The sequence below is a fragment of the Mirounga leonina genome, unplaced genomic scaffold, assembly GCF_011800145.1.
Source record: "Mirounga leonina isolate KUSES-001 unplaced genomic scaffold, KU_Mleo_1.0 Mir_125, whole genome shotgun sequence".
In the NCBI taxonomy this organism is placed as follows: Eukaryota; Metazoa; Chordata; class Mammalia; order Carnivora; family Phocidae; genus Mirounga; species Mirounga leonina.
The window spans coordinates 27,496,924-27,517,299 of record NW_023270305.1 but is presented as its reverse complement, the minus strand read 5'-3'; the positions used below and the strand labels follow the sequence as shown (position 1 = coordinate 27,517,299).

The following is a 20,376-nucleotide window of genomic DNA, read 5'->3' as shown; positions in this document are numbered from 1 at the left end:
CACGTCGCTAGAGTGGGCCGTTGTGACATCCTTAGAGCTCAGGACACTTTACAGAGAGTTACGTGGGCAGGTGGCCTGTCGCAGGCTGGAAATGCGGAAGCCTCTTGGTAAAAGGGCAGCAGAATGGAGTTACTTTGGGCAGATGCCCCAGTTCGGCTAGTAGCTGTCCGACTCCCTTGACTCAAAGGTAACAGCGTGAGAAGGTGACAAGTTTCCTGAAACCTACTTCGCACCACCCATGAGCACCCTGGCTAAATGACCTCGAAGGACATTATTATTCTGAACCCAAAAATGAAACTGTTGGATGTCCAGTAGGAGAACCTTACACTAAATTGTTTCCTTAATTTTTTTACAGTTACATTAATACCTTAGGGACAAGAAAAAAATATTGTAAAAAAAATATATTGATACAAAAGGAGTTGTGCTCATTCCAAGATAATGCATTTAGGAATTTTACTCTTACTGTAGCTATTTGAGCAATTGTAGGTGTTCTTAATAAAAAGTGTTTCTCCAAAAAGAAAAAAATTAAGCTTTACTGGAAGCTGAAATTTAGATCTATCCCATCCAGACTGTCTGATTTTACTCTGGGGATTCCTATTGATATTTATTTTCCCTTGAAAGCAAGTAAGGAGAAGGGGTATATAACAGAAAATAGTATTTGAAGCTTTGTTGAGTCAGGCTTTTCTCAATGATGTGAGGAGGTATGGGGAAAGAGGTTGAACTTTCCTACTGTCTTGCTTCCATTGATTAAAAGCTTAGCTCTTCTGCTGGTTTGGGGGTTTGGGTTTTTTTTTTTTTTTTTTTTCTGTTTTTGTTTTGTTTATCAAAATGTATTCTCAGGAACTCCAGCTGAGCCACTCTAATCTGGCCATTTTTCTCCATCTCTATTGCCTCTTTTCCTTCAGTACATAAACACAAGTCCACCTTCAAAAAAGCTTTGGAAAAAAAAGAGACTTTTAACTCCTCTTTCCAGATACCACCTTTCTCTTTCTTTTCAGAGCTATGATTTTGTTTAAGAGAATGGCATAAATAAGCTTGCTGTCTCCATTTCTGTGCCCACTTATCAATTCTTCCTCTTTAGAATTTTATAAATCAGTTTGTTCTACACCATTCTCTCTTCCACTTTTTTGTTTAGGTCCTAACAGTATTCTATAGCCTGACCTCCCTTCCAATCTATTATCAACAAACTGTTTTTGCTTGTGTATCTCCAGAACAAGTTGAAAAACTTTATTCCCTTTGTATATTTTTAAGTTGACCCAAAATTCTTCATCATGAGCTTGTCTTATGTAAGTTAGCTTCTGCCTTTCAGACCCACCAAAACATTGAGTAGGCCCAGCAATAATTCATTAGTAAGACGGAAGTAGTACATCCAGAATTGGGTATGAACAGGATCAGAGGCACAAGTAAGCTATACCAGCAGGTGGCCTAGACATCCATATCATCTACCATTTTGGACCAAAGCCTCTCCATCAGCCCATACGTATGGCTGCATAGGAAGTGACAAAAGAGGAAAAAAAGCAAAACTTGATTTGCAGACAGGTCAGAATGGTATGTGCGTACAAGCAGAAAATGAACTGTGGCTGTACTGTAGCCCTACCCTGAGGTGATCTTGAAAGACAGTGGCCAGGGAAATTCTGCCAATGAATAAATCCTCTCAGTGGTACACTTGGCCATTCACTTTGTGTGGAAAGAAATGTAACCATAGTTAGAATATATATGGACTGGCAGTTGGCTTGGCTGGTTGATTCGGGACCTGGCAGGAGAAAGATTAGAAAGATGAAGGATGAGACGGTCTGGGAGACCCGTATGTATTTAGATGGACTTTGTGAGTGGGCACGAAGTGTGCAGATGCCCACCCGAGAGTATCTACCAAGAAGGAGGCACTAAACAACCAAGTAGAAAGAATGACTCACCAACTGATATCAGATGCTATCAGCCACTTCAGTACCAGCACAGTGGGCATGTGAATGGAGTAGCCATAGTAGCAGGGATGGGAGTAATACATGGACCCAAGAGCATGGGTTCCCACTCAAAGGCTGATGCCACTGCTGACTGTCTAGCCTTGCAGCAATGAATCCAATGCTGAGCCCCCCAAATGGCAGTATTCCTCAAGGAGAGCAACCAGGTGCTTGACAACATTGGATACTTTCCACCCTGGAAATGGCATCAATTTATGTTGACTGGAATGACTACATTCTGGGTGTGGTTTGCCCCTTCTGTCTGTGGGGCCTCAGCCAGCACCAATATCTTCAGTGTTGATTGAGTGTCTGACCCATTGACATAGGATCCCACATAAAAATGCATCAAACCAAAGGATCCACTGCACAGCCTTGGAAGCAGGACAGTGGCACATGACCATGGGATCCACTGGCCTTACCACAGTCTGTACCATCCAGATACCAGCAAGAACAGAAAGAAGGAATGGCCTGTGAAGGCACAGCTGAGGTTCCAGCACAGAGATGGTACCAACTAAGGATGGGATACCACCTTCTACAACACAGTGTACATTATGTCAACAGTCAATATGGTGCTATGTCCCAATAAGAATAGATAGGTCCAGGGAGCAAGGGGTGGAAGTAGGAGTGGCTTCACTTACCATTAAGCCCAGTGATCCCATTGGGTATTTCTGTCACTGCAAGTCTGAGCTTTGAGGATTTTGAGGTCCTGGTTGCCAAAGTGGAAGTCTTTTCATCAGGGGCTACAGCAAAAATCCCACTGCACTTTAATTTATAAGTGCCACTAGGCACTTTGAGCTCTTCATGCCAAGGGACCAGCAGGCAAGAGGCAGGAGTCACCATCCTGGCAGCAGTAATTGACCCTGATTATCAGGAAGAGCCAGGGCTGCAGTTACACAATGGGAGCAAAGAGGAAGATGTTTTTGGCATCCACAGTCCAGCTGGCTGTCTCTTTGTTATACCCTTCCTCAATTTTGATAGTAAATAGAGAAGTGCAGCAGCCAAGGCCTGAAAAGGACATGGTGACCAGGCGCTCAGCAAAGGTGCTTCCTGAGGGTGAGAAGCACCTAAAATGGATGGTAGAGGAGGAAGATAACAGTTGGGGGCTCAAGACCAGCTGTAGTGGTGGGAAATGTGACTCATCCCATTAACCATCAGCTTCCCCCCGAAAAATCAAGCTACCCCCAAAACTTATACAAAGAAATGGATCTGAGTAGTAGGCATAAGGAATATTGGACACAATGATATGCCATCCAGGTCCACCTTCAGGACTGAAGGGCTTCTTGCCCCTTGCTACTTTGAGTATTGTTAGCGAACAGCCCTCAGTTATCAACCCTCTTCAGGAATTGCCCTCAGGTGATAGATTTCCTCACCCAAGGTAACACCTTCCTCTCTGGGGACAGCATGCATCCAATGACTGGCTGAAGCTAGCCTATAAAGGCCTGATCCCCCCACCCCAATTCAGGACAACTCGAAAGGCCATCCCAGCTTCAGAACTTCTCCCTCTAACCAAGACTACTTCCTTCCCTTCCTCCGTACGTGTTGAACCTGAGAGCACCTCCAATACAACATGCTAATCTTCCATCTCTGTCTGCTGCTCAGGGGATCCAACCTGAAAGAGCCTCTGTCATCACGCTCAGTAGAGTATGTCTGTCCAGAGAACTGGTACTGGAAGTCAGGTCATGGGCTCTCTCTGCCTGGAAAGTACTATGGACACTGCATACTCCCCTCCAGATGATTTTCTCTGGTATCCCTTCGCAGATAACCTTGCCCTCTGACCTGCCCTTCCTCATGGCAGGTTCCTCATGCAGGCTCTAGGTCCTACACTGGACATCATCTCTCCTGGTTTGGGGATCTAGGCAGAAGTAGGAAGCACCAATTTATTGACTTAGCAGCATAGATAAAAATCATTTCTCAGGCATTATACCTGAGGATAGGCATTCCCCAGAGAATTAAATGGGCCTACTATAAGTTAATTAGGCTCTGATGCCCATGCCTTGGTCCCTTTTCCCCAAGTACTTGGAAAGTAACTTGTCTGAGTCTGAGGCAAACCCTGGACTCCCAACTGTCAAGCAAAGAGGCAGCAGTAATTGCCTTCTCTTCCCTTCAAAATGGTATGTAACCCGAAGCTCTGTTCATCTATTATTCAGAACGGAAAGCATTGACAATATTCATCCACTTACTCATCCATATGTGCAATCTTTTCCTAACAGGCAGTTTCCCTTAATTCACAACTTAGAAACAATCCATGAAAGCATCTGTTTTTGTCATCAAGGATAGAGCTGTATATGAAACCACCAGGTTAAAGACACCTCAGGTCAGCTCTTTCAGAACCAGATCAAAATCCCTTGGATAAGAGACTCATCCCAGTCCTTAAACAAGAGATTAGTGTGAGCCTAGGGCTGCTGTTGGCCATCTTCACCACCTTTAAGGAGACTGCCTGGGCCCATGAGCAGACCAGAGAGAGAGAGAGAGAAATAGTGTTGTGACGTCATCATCTGAACACCTGGATCCAGCCAGGTCACCTTTTCAGTTATGGGAAACAATAAATTCTATTTAATTAAGATAGTTCTGTGTTAAGAGTTCTGTATCCTACAGCTTTAAGTATTCTGATATCACCTTTGCATTCCAGGACCTCATGGGTTGGGTCCATCCACCTTATCACTCCCCTCCAGTGGATTATCACCAATGCTCAAAACACTCATTGTCCCCCAAAGCCTGTCCCTTTCTTTCCTGCTTTCACATCACTGATTACATTATTCTCTCATGAAAGCCTACCCATTCTTCAAGGCCCATATTAAGTCTCTCCCCCTTCATGAAGCCTTCCTGGACCATTACAGTCTCAAGGGGCATCAAGCGCCCTTGTCAGGTCTCTGCCTTATAGATTTCCTCTTTCCTGACAGCTGGACTGGAAGGCCCCTGAGGGCAAGGACTATATGCTGTAAATTTGCTCCTTCACAAAGCACATTGTGTTCATTGTATTTGGTGAGGGAACATTGCATAAGAAAACATGACCCCCTACTCCTAATGAACTTATAATGTAAAAAACAAGATATAAAGCCTGTGAACATAATAGTGTATGTGTTCAAGTGGACATACAAATTTCTCTCACCACTCTACTACAGAGCAACTAGAAGCAAACAGGTGGGAAAGAACGAATAAGGGACAGCCTTCCCCTTTTTAAAACAAAGCCCACCTACCACCCCAAGGTTATTCCAGAGGCAACTTCCTGGCAATAGTGGTGGCACTAGAAATCTAGGTGAGAGGACCCCAGAGGAAGGTAAAACCAAGGTGGAGGACTGAGCTACAGTGTCTAGTCAGACGTCACCATGAAGGGAAGATCCTTTACAGGGCTAGCTGCCATTTTTGCTACAGAGACAAAAAGAACAGGAAGCTTCCAAACAGGGCTGCTTACAGGCCCTGTGCCTTCAGCCCCATTCTCAGAGCCATACAAACCCTTAAATAAGATGGAACCGCAGATGTCTCTTTTAAAGTTTTTCATTACCAAACTCTTTAGACCACATTTTCCCCAAAGTGAGGAACTGATATCTTCTCAAAGTGTGTCCCTGACAGTGCTTTCACTTTAGGCACCCCATTCAAAGAGGAGACATTTTCTCCCCTCCATGCACCTCCCAACCCCCATTAAAAACGCCACTCCTGGGGTCCCTGGGTGGCTCAGTCAGTAAGCGTCTGCCTTCAGCTCAGGTCATGATCCCGGGATCAAGCCCCGCATCGGGCTCCCTGCTCTGAGGGGAGCCTGCTTCTCCCTCTCCCTCTGCAGTTCCCCCTGCTTGTGCTCGCTCGCACGCTTTCTCAAATAAATAAAATCTTAAAAAAATAAAATAAAATGCCACTCCCAAGATTTTAAGCTATTTGAAACCAAGGGCCAGAAAGTGTATTCGTTCCTTTGTCTCCCCACAGAATCTTGAGACCTATGAATTTAGTGGCTGATGGAGTGGACATTTGTGGGGGAGACGTCAGCTGAAGATTCTCTAGTTATTTTAAGAAAACTGCTCTTCCCCAAGATGCAACCACCTCCTCCTCTGTTCCCCAAGGTTCTCTCCTTGCTGCCCTTCACACCCTGCATCTTCTCATCCGTGAGCCCCTCTAGGCCCGCACTGCCGGCTCTGCCTCCATGTCGTGAGACGCCAGGCCCTGGGGGCCAAGACTGCTCTCTTCTTCCCCTTCTGCCAGCTACCAGGCCCCCACACCACTTCCCGTTTCCCATACCCTCAGACTCTTCCACGCAGTACAAGGCTGAGCTTCCTCCACACTGTCACCTGGGTCCCTCTTTTCTCAAAACCCGTCCAGGATTCCCCACTGCTTATGGTGCCTTACATGAGCCCCTCTCACCTTTCTAACCTCTTCTCTCACCACATCCTGGCCTCCAGTTGTGCTTCTGCTCTTGCTATTCCCTCAGTGGGAGTTCCCTACACCCTACCTCCAAACCCTCACTGCAAGCCTGGCTCAAGCTTCCTCCTCCACGAAGCCTTTCATAATCGCTCAGGTCACAACCAGCCTCCCCTCTTGGCACAGCACTTTCCCCAACTGTCCATTAGACCACTTACTTCACTGCCTTTTTGTGAACAAGTCCATCTCCTGAACTAAGAATATGAAATCCTTGGAGACAGGGCCGATGGTCATCACGTTTCTTCTCATGGGGCCTAACAGTGCCTTGTATACAACACAAGGTGCCATTTGTAAATGTCTGAAATGAAATGAGAGAGAACACATTCCTAGCTCTCAAGAAAGATGTATACTCTTCCAAAAGAACAAAAAAAGAGCACCTGAATGGGCTGCCTCTCAAAGGGAGCCCGAAGCTCTTTTACCATGATATCCACTCAGGGCCCAGTGTGTCGGCTGAAGGAAGGGAAAGTGGGTAACCATGAGAGGCACGGACACTAGGGAGCTCTTCCACAAGTTACACTCCTGGAACTGACTCACATGCCTCTCCCTGTAAGTAATCATTCCCTGTGGTTTCAAAAGAAAATGCAGCTCCTTCTGCAAGTCCTAGCTCTGAAGAAGTCTGTTTCTTCCCACACCATGGCTGGAGTTCAGAAGCAGCTTTCTCTTCCGCAGCTAACTAGCAGCTGCAGAGAAGAGCGCAGGGTTTGAAGTCAGGGACTTGGGCTGGAGGCATCTCCTGCTCCTGGAAGTGGTATGGAAGTTGTCAGGACTAGGAGGGTCTTAGAGGTGAAAATGCCTTGCATGGAGTAAGCACATGCAAGTCCCCCCCAACTTTTTTTTTTTAATTACACACTTCATCAATTTCTCCTGCTTCTCTAAGAGGAAGGGAACAAACCAAATCAGGGAGATTGTGACAGAAAAATGACAGGGAGCCACTGGCATTTACATTCTTATTTGTAATTTGTTTTTTTGTTTTGTTTTGCTTTTTTTTTTTTCTAGAAAAAAAAACACAACCAGGGGAGTTTATATGACAAACTATCAGTGTCAGGATGGCAGGGGAAAAGAGAAAGGCCAGAGGTATGGGGAGCTAATAAAAAGTGGGTTCTGAATCACGTGGAACATCTGGGTCCTCATGAGATGACTGTTCACTTTGGCATGCGTGTTTGGTGCCCGCTCTCTTGGTCTGCCTGCTTAGATACCCATGGTCAGAGAGAGCTGGCCACACCCTGGAGATCTGCCAAAGGCAAACTCAGGCTTTACAGAAAGACATAAGACTTAATTTAGCTCCTTGGCTTTGTGCTCAGGTATCATACTGCAGTCTTTCTTGCCTAAGAGAAGAGTCTGGAAGAGTGTTGAGAGTCACCCTGGGACACACTTTGGCATCACAGTGTACTCCAGGCAGCTGCTCACTCACGCACAGACATGGTCTTCACCTCCCACACAGGCATCTGTCCAGACATCCCCAGGCAGACTAGCTGAAGAAGGACGAGGGACAAGACAGTCCCCTTCTAGCCACAATTCAACAGTGGTATCCATTCTCCAGTCTTGCTCTGCCTATTGCCTGTGAAAGGAAACTGGGATCCAATCTGCTTTTCAGCTCAGCACTGGACACTGATTCCAAAGAAGCTTGGCCATCTGGATCCACACTGAAGGTCTCTCAAGTTTCTCCCACTTTGTGCCCCAGATCTCAGGGCCGAGTATTGAGCCAGACCCAGAGCTGTGTGTGGCAAATGGGACGGTCAGAGTGATGGCTGGGCGAGGAAGAGCCAGTAGCACACTGCAAGACCAGAGTACATTCGAGAAGAGAGGAGGGGCATGCAGCAAGCTGTTGCCCCAAGTCACAGTCTAGGGGACACACTGAGCCTGAGGGACACAGCCAGGTCTGCTGGTCTGACAGGGTGGTTCTGACATCTCACGCAACGGGACCCCACTGGTTGCGGTTCCTGTGTGGAGAGTCGTGGGTTTCCTGCCCTGCTGTGGCTCCTGTTCCTGCACGGAGGCCAGGTTACATCTCAGTGCCACCGTCCTGAGGAGCACCACGCTGGCCAGCCAGCCAGGCCACCGTCCTCGGCCCCTTGGGGCCGACTGACTGGGCTCTGGGTTCCACAGGAAGGGCCCAGGGAGCCAGGTCCCTGTGGGGGAGGGAGCAAGGGAAGAGGCTGCATTCTGCTGGGAGAGATTCAGGGAGGAGCTGCCTGGGGGGGAGCTGTGGCCCAAAACACTGCTGAGCCAAAAGGAATGGGCTACATGTCTGAAAAAGTGACAAAGTCTTATCACTAGTTTAAAAAGAGTATTGTTGCTGTTGGTTGGTTTTGCTTTTTCCTTTTAAAACCACTCACATTTTAAAAGGTGAAGGGACTAGGGAGACTTGCTCCCCCCCCCCCAATCTGATCCTTTATGGGCACCAGGGGGCCTCAGGCCCATACCAGCTGCTACTTTCCCTGCCTGGGCTCCAGCCACCCAAGCAAGGGCAGGGCGGGGAGAGCGCCACTCTGCTTCCCGACAGCAATTCCTTCTTCCCATAAAACCAGAACACACGTGATGGGAAGTCCAAAGACTAAAGTGCAGAGAATTCCATGGAGCGGGCGGCCCGGGGCTGCGGCACTCCAGGTAGGAATGGGGGGTGGGGATCAGTCCAGGGCTAGAGCAGTGGGACAACACTGACTTTTATGAAGTGAGCCTACAGGGCCCAGTCCCCTTTCCCTTTGGACCTGCTGACACTTCTATCTGGGAGTGCCCATCGTCAGCAGCTCCCCAGGGAAAGTCCCAGTCTCAAAGCTATGGCCCATGAAGGGAGAAAACTTGTATGGCCATCCCTGGTTGGTAATGACTAGTGACCGCGAAGGGACAGGAAGGTGACAAGAGGGGGAAACAGTGCATTATATAAAATCAGTGAATCCCAGGTTTCGAGAGTAGGGATACATGAACAACCCTAAAGGCAGAGTCTCTCCTGGGAAGGTTTGGTGAAATGGTCAGGATCCTACCAGTGAGGCCTGCTGGGGAGAGGAGCTCCTCTGGGTGTGAGAGGCGCTGCAGAGTGGGGAGGGGCTGCCGCAGAAGAAAGCCCTGGGCTGCCATTAGGGTGTGTAGGCCGGGGGCGGCTGGAATTGGTTGATGACCTCATACTCTGCTGGGTAGGGCTCGTTCTCCTCCATCTCGGAGAGCAGCTCCAGGGCCTGCTCCTCCTCCTCCGTGGGGTAGTGGCGCAGGAGGTTGGCTGCTGTGGCCAGGATTGAGGCTCCACCAGCTCCTGCCACCAGGTAGAAACTAACAGCGAAGGTGACATAGACCTGGGAACCATGGTACTTCTTATGTTGCTGCTGCTGGGCCAGGATGAGTTCAGAAGCCCAGTAGGAAAAGCCGATGACGGTGGCACACTGCAGGACTGGGGGACAGACAGACAGCAGAGAAGGGGAGTTAGTAGGCACCTTGCAGCCAGGATGCTTAAAGAACCAACTGAGCCTCTCTCCCCAAACCCCATTCTCAGAGAACCTGCCTGGTCCCAGACATTGTGATGGGGAGCTCTCTTCGCCATGGGATTCTCGGGCAGGGGCAGGGGCTAGGGCCAGATGCCTGACTCCTTCTGGGCCACAGTTTCTCTGTCTCAAGAATTTGGAATTGGGATACCAAGCTGCTAGAAGTCCCTGGGTGCTTGAAAGGGACAGACCAGGTCATGCAGTTTGGGGGCTGGAGTAGGCACCACCACAGGTCAAATCAACACACCAGCCCAGTCATGAGTGAGAGGAGAGGCTGCATCTAAGCAGAGAAAGGTGGTGTGCAGACAAGCAGGAAGGAGAGAATCCGATGAGACCATGCATTCCAGGGGGAGGCACAGTGAGACACCGTGGTTCCTTCCCCGCTTGTTCTGGGCCCCATGAACCCAGCTGAGCTCCAGCTGCAGTTCTTAGAGAGCACTGAGATTTCTTGTGGAATACCAACAATATTCCCCCTTTACAGCTGGGCTGAGTGGGTTCGTGGTCCTGGCAGGCGTCCGTGCAAATGAAAGCAGCCAGCTGCTATCACAGTCCATTGCTTTGTGAGAGGCTAGAACTGAAATGAGCATCTGGAATGGCATCCACTCACAGAAGCCCCTTCGTCCCCACCTGCAACTGCAGACAGGATGCCTCCGCCCTGTGGCAGTTCCTTCCCCAATGCAAGCAGGCCCATGCTTACCTGTAAGGATGTGGGCGAAGGCATAGCGACGGGTGATCTTCAGAGCTGGATGCTTAGGCCCAAAGACATCTAGGAGGAACGCAGAGAGACTACACAGGATGCCCAGGAAGCAGAAGGCGGCGATGACCCGCAGGAGCAGTACCGTCTGGGGATTCATGCAGAAATCTGTAGGGGGAGAACCAAATCTTCAGGGCCCCAAGTGACACCCTGGTGCAGGAAGTCCTCCCACCGGGAAGAGCTGGTCCCCCTGCACCACAGTCCTGGGGAACCAGGAGAGTACTGGGAGGCGCAGTCTCAGCTCCTGCTCCCAGCTGGCCTGCAGAGGAGACGAACCGCAGACAGGTTCCCATGTGCTTTGAGTCCTTCTTCCCTTTCCAACAAAATCACTCTAAGTGCAGGGCTCCACTTCCTTGTAATCGCCACCCTCTGCTAACCATATGTAAAGACCCTGACCATTAGCCTGACACGTTAGCCCACTCTGCTAAAGCGTGCTTTAGGCTGGCAGGAAAAGCCCATGGACTTCTGATCTGAGACAGCCACAGAGGCTGATTAATGCTGATTGTCTATCCAGTCACTCATTCAGTCCCTTGTTCAGAAAGAAGTTGAAGCAGTTTAGACGAACACAGAATTAAAAGTGCTGAATAAATTCGGAAAGATGGTAGACTAGACTGTCACATTTATTTCTGCTCTCCCTCCCTGCACCCTACTAAAACAAAAGGAAAAAGAAATTAAGGCATAAACCCACACAAAGAGAAAAGGGTCAAAACAAAATTCTGGAAATTAGAAATTAAAAGGAGTTGGACCTACTTAGAACAGACTCAATGGACTAGATAAGCCCAAGTATAAGCCAAAAGTGGGAAAAGCTAAGAAGTGACTAGTTTACACCACAAAAGCCTGACAGACTCAGAAATTGACAGCCCCCAATACCTTCTAAAGTGAGGGTGAAGCCATTGAGGGGTGCATGCTCTACCACAATGAGGGCGTGAACCAAGAGAAAGGAAGATGTTCAAACAGGTGACCCAACATTCAGAGTGTCCCCAGAGTCAAGAAGAAGGGAGGTCCCAGGGTGACAACCGTACACCAGACACATAGAGCGAACTTCTAAGACTTTTAACACCTTCTTCTTTTTTTTAAAGATTTTATTTATTTGACAGAGAGAGACACAGTGAGAGAGGGAACACAAGCCGGGGATGTGGGAGAGGGAGAAGCAGGCTTCCCGCGGAGCAGGGAGCCCAATGAGGGGCTCAATTCCAGGACCCCGGGATCATGACCCGAGCCGAAGGCAGATGCCCAACAACTGAGCCACCCAAGTGCCCCACCTTCTTCTTTTTTAAAAGAAAATTCACCTGGACAATACTATCGGTCCCGATTCATATCTATGTAAACTACTAGCGCTCCCAGAAACACACAGAATAAAGGCTGATCCAAAAAGAAACCATTTTAAGCTTTGATAAAGAGAAATGGGCCTTAACTTCCTCTCTTTTCTCTAGTCCAGCCATGGGCAAGTTCTTTCATTTAGGCCATGGGTCGTCAACTGATTTAGGAAAATTTGGAAAGGGCTGGCAATACTTAGACTATAGGCTCCTTTCCTGAGTCCTAATCTCAGGTTGAGAGGCTCTGGGATCATGGTCATCACTCTAGTGGGCATGAAAATCACAGGGGTGCTGGCTGAGAGCATGTTTCCAGGCCCCGCAGATTCTGAGCTCTTGGCCTGAAGCAGGGCCTAGGAATCTGGATTTTAGCAAGCAGCCCATGGTAATTCCCATGCAGGTGGGCCAAGCCCTACGTTCCAAGAAACATTGATCCTGGACCTAGAAGAAAGCAGACTGTTGAAGAAAAGTCCAAGAACCTAGAGACGGGACCTGAACCTCACAAAGCAGACTCAAACCAATGGACACTGACATCACTGGGTCTTGGGCAGAGAGTCTGGCCTCCCATACTGAAGAACCGACCAGGTATCAAGAGACTCTGGGGCTTTGTGACGGCATGCATTCCCTGCCTCAGGCTCATAATTCACCAGGCAGATGTTGGCTGAGCCCACACAAGTCTCATATGCCTTGATCTGGCTGCAGGTCATCTATTAAGCTGCCCCAGAACTATCTGTCACTCTCTTGTCAGCTAATCATCTGTTTTGGGCCCAGTCATCCACCCTGGGAAATCGTCTGCAGCCAAGAGGCTCACCTGTGCGTTAGCTCTGCCAGCAGCCAGGGCCAGCCTTCACTTAACCCAGCCCTGCAGAGCCTAAGACAGCTGGCCTGGAGGAGTCTAGAAACCCACAGGCCTCACTGAAAGAAAAGCCCCTGGAGGCAGACACGGTTTCCTGCCTTTATTTGTATATTGTTAAAAGCTCTCTGAGATAGTTCACCTTGGGCTCCACATGGCATGTAGCAGGGACGGGGCAGGACAAGTTTTCTAGTGCATCCAAGAATAACCTGAGAGCGGTGTAAGGGCTTACATCACTCTGCGTTGCAGCAGGCTGTGTTCTGATTCCAGCAGCGTTACTTACTGTGGCCAGGTACTCTGAGTGGTGCTTTAATTGTGGTTCTTAAAAATCAACTAAATTTTAACAATTACTTTTTTTCCCCCCAAAGATTTATTTATTTATGAGAGAGAGAGTGTGCGTGCATCGGGGGGAGGGGCAGAGGGAGAGAGAGTCCCAAGTAGACTCTGCACAGGGCGTGGAGCCCAATGTGGGGCCGATCTCAGGACCCTGAGATCACAACCTGAGCCGAAACCAAGAATAGGAGGTAAACCCACTGCACCTCCCAGCTCCCAGGCACCCCAACAATTAGTTTTAAAGGACAAAAGTAATACAGTAGGGCTTCAGACACTTTCTTCAGCTGCAGAGTGAGTACAGGATGTTCATTACCATCCTTAAAAATGTACATTAATTATATATACTCCTATATGTCTTATGTTTCGTAATACACTTATTTCAATAAGGAAAACTTGCACATGATAAAAAGCTTCAGGGAGGACATTCCTCCCTTTCCAAATGTCCAGCTGCCCCTCCCAGGAGACAAACGTTGTTGGTCCTTTCTGGTGTACCCCTCCAGGAATAGCCTGTGCACACAGGTCAAATGTTATTTCAGTTGGGGCGCCTGGCTGGCTTAGTCAGTACAGTGTCTAATTCTTGATTTCAGGGTCGTGAGTTCAAGCCCCACATTGGGCATGGAGCCTACTTAAAAAAAATATATATGTTATTTTAGTTAAGCCTCACTCCACTCTGGGGGATTCATCACAAAGCTCAGATGAGGACTCAGAGAGTCCAGGAGGTTAAGTGACTTCCGCCAGGTCACAAAGCAGAGTTAAGACGCCAAACCCACATCAGGCTCCCTTGCATCATGATGCTCGGAATCACCAAGCACCAGAGTTAGCTGTTTCATTTTTCCCTGATGGATATAATCAATCAAATCCTAAAGAGCTGTATTTGAATGAAGGGTCAAAAGTTAACATGAATGCTGTCAGAGTCATCCTCAGAGCCAGTAGCTACTGAGCTCACTAAGGGGCTGGAAGCATGAAACCTATTCTAGGCAAGAAAGGTTTGGATCATTAAGCCATGAAAAGTGCTTACGCTGGGAATTACTGGGCAAAACCTGCTTGGTGTGGTCTAGGCTTCTGCAGCCATCAGAATCTGGCTCTTAGAAGCAGTGGGAACACCAGAAAGGCACCAGACTTGGCAACAAATCCTAGGCGGACCACAAACTATGTCACCTTGAGCAAGTCACTTAACTGCCCTGCTCTCTCATCCAGCAAATGAAAGCTGTAACACCTGCTCCCCGTACACAGGGTTGTGCTGATAGTCAACTCACACCATGCCAGGAATGAGCCCGTACTGCCTACCACTAGCCCACTCCCTTGGCACGGGGCTGGTACAGCTGGACCACAGCTGCGTCATCCCTGGTGTGCCTGTCCTCCTTCTGCTGGTACTTCGTCTGCACACATCAGCCAGTATGGGCCGGGGAAAGAGCCCATTAAAGCCAGACTAAGAATCTGCCCCACCAGAGTGATGATGTGGTACAGAGACGGAGCTTTTGACCCAAAATTCAAATGGGTTTTGTTTCAACATGACTGCCTTTCTCCACTCCAAAGCTGTGAGTGAACCCTCAGGCTTGGTGGGGAAGCCAAATATAAACTTCCCTTGGAGTGATGCTTATAGATACCCCAGGGGTCTGCCTCACGTCCCAGTTAGCCTCTCATCAGAGCGTCTCAGAGCACACAGAGAAGCCAGGCAGAGTTATCCCAGACACGCTCAGAACCCAGCTGTGACTCTCCTAGGGTCAGGATCTCCATGTCTCTCTCTTCCCCCTGCCAGACATCAGTATGGCAGGGAGAGCAACGAATATCCCCCACCTCGAGGGCTGCTAAAGGGAAACAAAATCCCTAAGTGTTACATATGTATTATTTTATTTGTGGAAAGAAATGGCACACAGGGCAGGGTCCTAATTTTAAGTTCAAACAAGCAGTGCAATGTACTATACTCTGGTAGACAGAGAACACATCCTATTCTCCAGTTGTGCTGTTTATTTTGGTAATTATTGCTGACTGTCCCCTCCAGTCTCACCAGGGAAGAAGGCAGCTGCTGTGTAATAGGATCCCAAGGAATTGACTTTGCCCAAGGTCACTGGTGAGTCACTGGGCTGGATTTGTTTTGAAGGCCCTGGCTCTTCCTGTCTACTGGCCCACTGCTCTCACCCCCTGCTGACCCAAACCGGCTGCAGGCAGGAAGGGTAAAGTGGCTTCTGGACAGTTCCCCTCTTCTGTCTCATCTTCCCTCCCTTTGCCCCTCACTGGAGTCCCTGTGAGTTAGAGACCCTTCCCCACGGCCCAAATCCTTCTCAGCGCTCATGCATCCCACCTGCCTAGCCCACTGTGACTTTTGACTTCCAGACAGGTTTCTGACACAGGACTCCAACAGGGCCCTCTAGTGCCTGGCTGGGTATCACCCCAGATACCAGCTCCTAGGAGAGCTGCCTCTGGGGACAGACCGGGCCAGGCAGGTGTTCGAAGTGACAGCAGCAGTAGTCACCACCCAGCAGGCACCCTGGCCCTTCCTGGAAGGGCTCTGCATTTCCAGTGGCCTGTTGTCAACTGTGATTCATTGACTTCAAAACCCAAACTTCCTCATTCTCCAAAGATGCTTCCCTTTGCTGGCCACACTTGTCGGAGAGGGACTGGGGCTCAGGAGGAACGATTATCTGCGCCGCCCCCCCCCCGCCCCCAGCTTGGGGCCACTAGCAGTCTGAGCATATCTCTGGACCTGGGCCTGGGGTGAGGAGCTGTGTGAGAAGCAGGCACCCCCTAGGGAGCGGAAGAATTCAGGACCAAATCTTGTGAGCCAGCATTTGCTAAAGCCTCCTGGGGCTCAGCATATGACAGCAGGAGGGTGAGCGGCTTTGCCTCAGGCTCACCAACTCGAGCCAGAATGCTGGGGCAATGAGGGCTAAGAAGCACAGCTTTGGCTGGGCTTGTGAGAAAAACTCCACTAGGATGGGGAAATACTAAGCCTTGGGCAACTCTGACAGAAGGAAAAAGAAACCTAGAGTGCGCTAAGGTGTGATGGTGAGAGTGGGGTCCCCAGCGCGCACACCAGCTGTGCCCCCAAGCCCGTGGTACCTGACCTCCCCGAGCCTGTGACCTCTGTGAAGCGGAGGTGGGGACAGCACCTACCAAATAAAGACATTCAGGAGAAACTAAAGCCAGACATGGGGTGTCAGGCAGGGGGCTGAGAAACAGGAAGGCACTGCTCCAAGGCCTGCCAGCCCTGTCCACCCCACTTCACCTGCAGAGACTTGATAAGGTCTGTTTTCCCTCCGGTAGCATCTATTGCCATCAGATCTGTGCCCCGAAGCTCTGCTCCCTCCCGAGATAGAGAATATCCCAGGCTTCCATCTTAGGACATGGGTGAGGCCCTAAGGATCAACATAGTCGCACAGAACAGCCCATGTCTAAAGGCCCACTGAGTAGCAAAAACCCAACAGGTACAGAGTACGGGAAGAAGAGAAGCAACCGGGGACCTCCTAATTCCTTGCCTTCCTCTGTGATAGTTTGTGATAGTTTTGTGATAGTCTGTCACCTCTCTTATTAATGGACACCCGTGTGTTCCTAGCTTGCAATAGCCAAGAAGATGGCCACAGAAAAGCAGGTTGAAACTATCCATGAATTGGGGCGCCTGGGTGGCTTAGTCAGTCGAGCGTCTGACTCTTGGCTTTGGATCAGGTCATGACCTCAGGTCGTGGGCCCGAGCGCTGTGTTGGGCTCCACACTCAGTGCGAAGCCTGCTTGTCCCTCTCCCTCTGCCCCTCTCCCCCCTCAAATAAATAAAATCTCTAAAAAACACAACAAAAAAGCTATCCATGGGTTAAGATCCCTAAACACATGAGTAAATGTAAAGATCAAGGCAACATGCTTTATAAAAAACAAAATCTGGGGTGCCTGGATGGCTCAGTCGGTTAAGCGACTGCCTTTGGCTCAGGTATGATCCCAGGGTCCTGGGATCAAGTCTCACATCGGGCTCCCTGCTCTGCGGGGAGCCTGCTTCTCCCTCTCCCCCTCCCCCTGCTTGTGTTCCCTCTCTCGCTGTATCTCTCTCTGTCAAATAAATAAATAAAATATTTAAAAAAAAACAAAAAACAAAATCTGGCTTAAAAAAATTTTTAAGGGGCGCCTGGGTGGCTCAGTCGTTAAGCGTCTGCCTTCGGCTCAGGTCATGATCCCAGGGTCCTGGGATCAAGCCCCGCATCGGGCTCTCTGCTTGGCGGGAAGCCTGCTTCTCCCTCTTCCATTCCCCCCTGCTTGTGTTCCCTCTCTCGCTGTCTCTCTCTCTCTGTCAAAATAAATAAATAAAAATCTTTAAAAAAAAAAAATTTCTTAAAAAGGGCAAATATATACATAAACAAAGGAGAACCTGCATGAAGAATTTATTTTTATTTTTCAAATGCCTTTGACAAGGAGGCACTCCAAAGTGGAATACTCCTGAAATCATTCTCTACGACACTGAAGTAAAGCAAAGGTTAAAAAGCATACGAGACAGCATCATTTTATATTGGAGTCAACAGATGTGAGGAGCCTCAGCTCTGCCCCTAGCTCTGTGGCCCTGGAGAGGTCACTTCACTTCTCCGAGCCACAGCTTCCTGGACCTCCAAAATAAGAACATGGGATCAGAGTGCCTCTCCCTCCAACACATGAATTTTGTGAGCCTCCCCAGGAATGATTTGAAAGGGAGAAGCACCATAAACTCCCTCCCGGTTTGTAGGTGATACCACGTTCTTGAAACACTGAAACTGCAGGGGATCGAGGGCAAAGACCTGGATAGGGTGGTGGAAAGTCAGCAGCTATGCTCCAAAGAAGGCAACGTGCTGAGGGAAAAACCATCCAGACTCCACGCAAGCTTGATGGCCTTTCTGCCACCAGCTACAGGCAGACAAAAGCTGCATGTCACAAGGCCACCATCATCGTGTGTATAACTTGGGTCTTAATGAGCCAAACCAGCAAAGGCCATCATCATGGTGAAATCTGGAAATAAACTAGACACTCCCATCCTGTTCTCTACAAAACTATCCTAAAGCCTTAAAAACTCACAGAGAGGGCGCCTGGGTGGCTCAGTCGGTTAAGCGACTGCCTTCGGCTCAGGTCGTGATCCTGGAGTTCCGGGATCGAGTCCCGCGTCGGGCTACCTGCTCAGCGGGGAGTCTGCTTCTCCCTCTGACCCTCCTCCCTCTCATGCTCTCTGTCTCTCATTCTCTCTCTCACAAATAAATAAAATCTTAAAAATAAAAAAAATTAAAAAAAAAAAAAAAAAAACCTCACAGAGAGATGCAAAACAGCAAGAGAACTCTTAGAGAAAGACAACATTAGGCTACAAGCTTAGGGTTTTTCAGACCAGACCTGCAGAAGTGGTATATAATCCAAAGCACAGAAGGGAATTTGACCTTTTCCTCAAATCCCAGTGCCTGAATCCTTAAAGAAGCAATGTGAAGATACCTAATGCTTCTGATACATGCGGCAGTAAACATCTGGAATGCATCACAGCCCAAGGGTGGTCCAGGGACAAAATATGAAGACCTTCATAAATGGCTCAAAAGACCTTGGGGGTGACAAACTGTGCTGTTACTAAAGGCTTCTTGGGGTCCTCTGACCATTTTTTGGGTAGAAGCCAGGCACGTGCAGTCCTGCCCTCATACCACACAGCATTTCCTCTCATTACTGGAAACAAGGCTGGGCAGGATGACCTATGGGGCTCCCTGGAACAGCCCCCCACTCCCACTCCCACCCCCATATTGGCCCCCTCTGTGCCCAGTAAAGAGAACAGTCCCTTTCTCCTTTGCTCTGCCTGCCTGTCTAGGAAGCAGGATGACGAACAAAGCAACCTTACCACAGTCAAGACCACTTGTAAAGGTTCCAAGAATCAAATTCCAATTGTTTTACTGACTGGCAATGAAACTGACTTCTGGTTATCGAAAATGCCATAGACTCCCTTTTTCTCTAGCAAAAACCCAATTATAGCAGAACTCCAAAATACCTTTTAAAATCTAGCCACATGAAAAGTTCCTCTTCCTCCCTTCAACAGGCTGCCCTAAAGAAACCTTCCTATATCCCATGGGTTCCTTGGAAGGGGGCAGCTAATTGTGATGCCTAGCACCCTTATCTGTTCTCGATATACAGCGCCCTTCCTCCCCGCAGAATCCGAAAATAGCAGCAGTCCAGATTAGCATGGCGTGAGAAGTAGGTGCCTGGCTGAATAACATCAGTATTAATGAGGGGCCAGACCCCAAACAGAGCCACCTGGTGGGCATGAACACCAGGCAGGAATGGGGTTGTTTCCTTCAAGCCAAGTGCCTGCCCCTGGCTATCTCTGCTCCAGCCCGCATCACATTCCGCTCTCAGACAAGGAGGCTCTATCGCTCAGAAAGAAGAGGGCCGGCGCGCAGCGCCCTCACCTTTCAGCAGGTCCGGGTGCACGTAGCCCAGCACGTCGGAGACCCCCAGCTCCTGGCGGGAACAGGTGCCACCGTGGATGTGCAGCCAGGCAGGCTCCGCGAGGGCAGTGCACAGCGCCGTGATGGACAGGGCACCCGGCAGAGCCGAGGCCAGGCTACGCTCCGGCTGCTTGGGCAGAGCGCTGCCTCCCGGGCTCCTCCGCCGGCGCCCGCCGGGCAGCCCTGCGCCTCCGGGGGCGTACATGCCCGGGGCCGCCCGCCGTCGCTCCGAGGTCAATGCTGGTCGCCGCGGACCTCCGCAGGGCGCGCTGAGCCTGCCTGTCCCGGGGAGGAGAGCAAGGCGCTGGGTTCACAGAAGGGGAGAGCGATACAGCGCTGTCAGGGCCCACACCTGAGAATAGAGGGTGGGACCTGGGGCCAAGCACAGACAGGAGGGCTGCAGGGAGTCGCGGGGGGAGGGAGGGGAGGGGGTCCCTGGGATGGCGCTGCGGAGGTGCGGAACAGGGAACCGGAGAGTGGGAGCTCCGGTATCGGCTACCGATACGAGAGACACCCGGCTCCAGAGTCTCGGCCAGAGAGTGCCGGGGGGTCGAGGACCAGACTGGGCCGCGGGGATCGGAAATTCGGGACTGGGAACAGTGTTCTGGGGTGCGACCTGTAGCTAGAAAGGACCCTTCCCCACACCGACCCCTGTTCCTCACCGGTCAGCAGGCCTCAGGGCCGGTATGGCGCCGCTCCGTTCCGTCACGGGCTCCGCAGCTGCCTGGGGCAGCGCGATCCCAGGCCCTAAACCCGCAACGCCCGGACCGACCCGGGCCCTATTCACTTCCGGCCTCCTCCACCTCTGCCTCCGCCTCCTCCGGCACCCCGCCCCGTCCCCCTCGCGCGTCACAGCCTGGGCG

At 49.9% G+C, this 20,376-nt stretch overlaps 1 protein-coding gene across 3 annotated transcripts; it reads right to left on the bottom strand.

The window, feature by feature from the left end:
* Positions 1-7,303: 7,303 nt before the first annotated feature.
* On the bottom strand, positions 7,304-20,341 carry TMEM127 (transmembrane protein 127). Of its 3 annotated transcripts, none has more exons than XM_035001005.1 (4): positions 20,176-20,341; positions 19,475-19,792; positions 10,536-10,700; positions 7,304-9,747 (listed from the first exon to the last, which is right to left on the bottom strand). In XM_035001005.1, exons 2-4 carry the CDS (start codon positions 19,716-19,718, stop codon positions 9,440-9,442), a joined length of 717 nt encoding a protein of 238 aa, XP_034856896.1. In that variant the 5' UTR covers positions 19,719-19,792; positions 20,176-20,341; the 3' UTR covers positions 7,304-9,439. The 3 variants fall into 3 exon arrangements, with proteins under 3 accessions (XP_034856896.1, XP_034856899.1, XP_034856897.1); XM_035001008.1 differs by having other exon boundaries at positions 19,475-19,817; positions 20,176-20,325; XM_035001006.1 differs by having other exon boundaries at positions 19,475-19,865; positions 20,176-20,324.
* Between the last annotated feature and the right edge of the window lie 35 nt (positions 20,342-20,376).

What these genes read in the sequence shown, in the direction of transcription:
- TMEM127 (XM_035001005.1), bottom strand. Translation starts at nt 19,718, where the DNA reads ATGTACGCCCCCGGAGGCGCAGGGCTGCCCGGCGGGCGCCGGCGGAGG. An exon ending in GCACCCGGACCTGCTGAAAG is followed by an intron (nt 10,701 to 19,474) that starts GTGAGGGCGCTG and finishes CTCCCCCTACAG; the next exon opens with ATTTCTGCATGAATCCCCAG. An exon ending in CTTCGCCCACATCCTTACAG is followed by an intron (nt 9,748 to 10,535) that starts GTAAGCATGGGC and finishes TCTGTCCCCCAG; the next exon opens with TCCTGCAGTGTGCCACCGTC.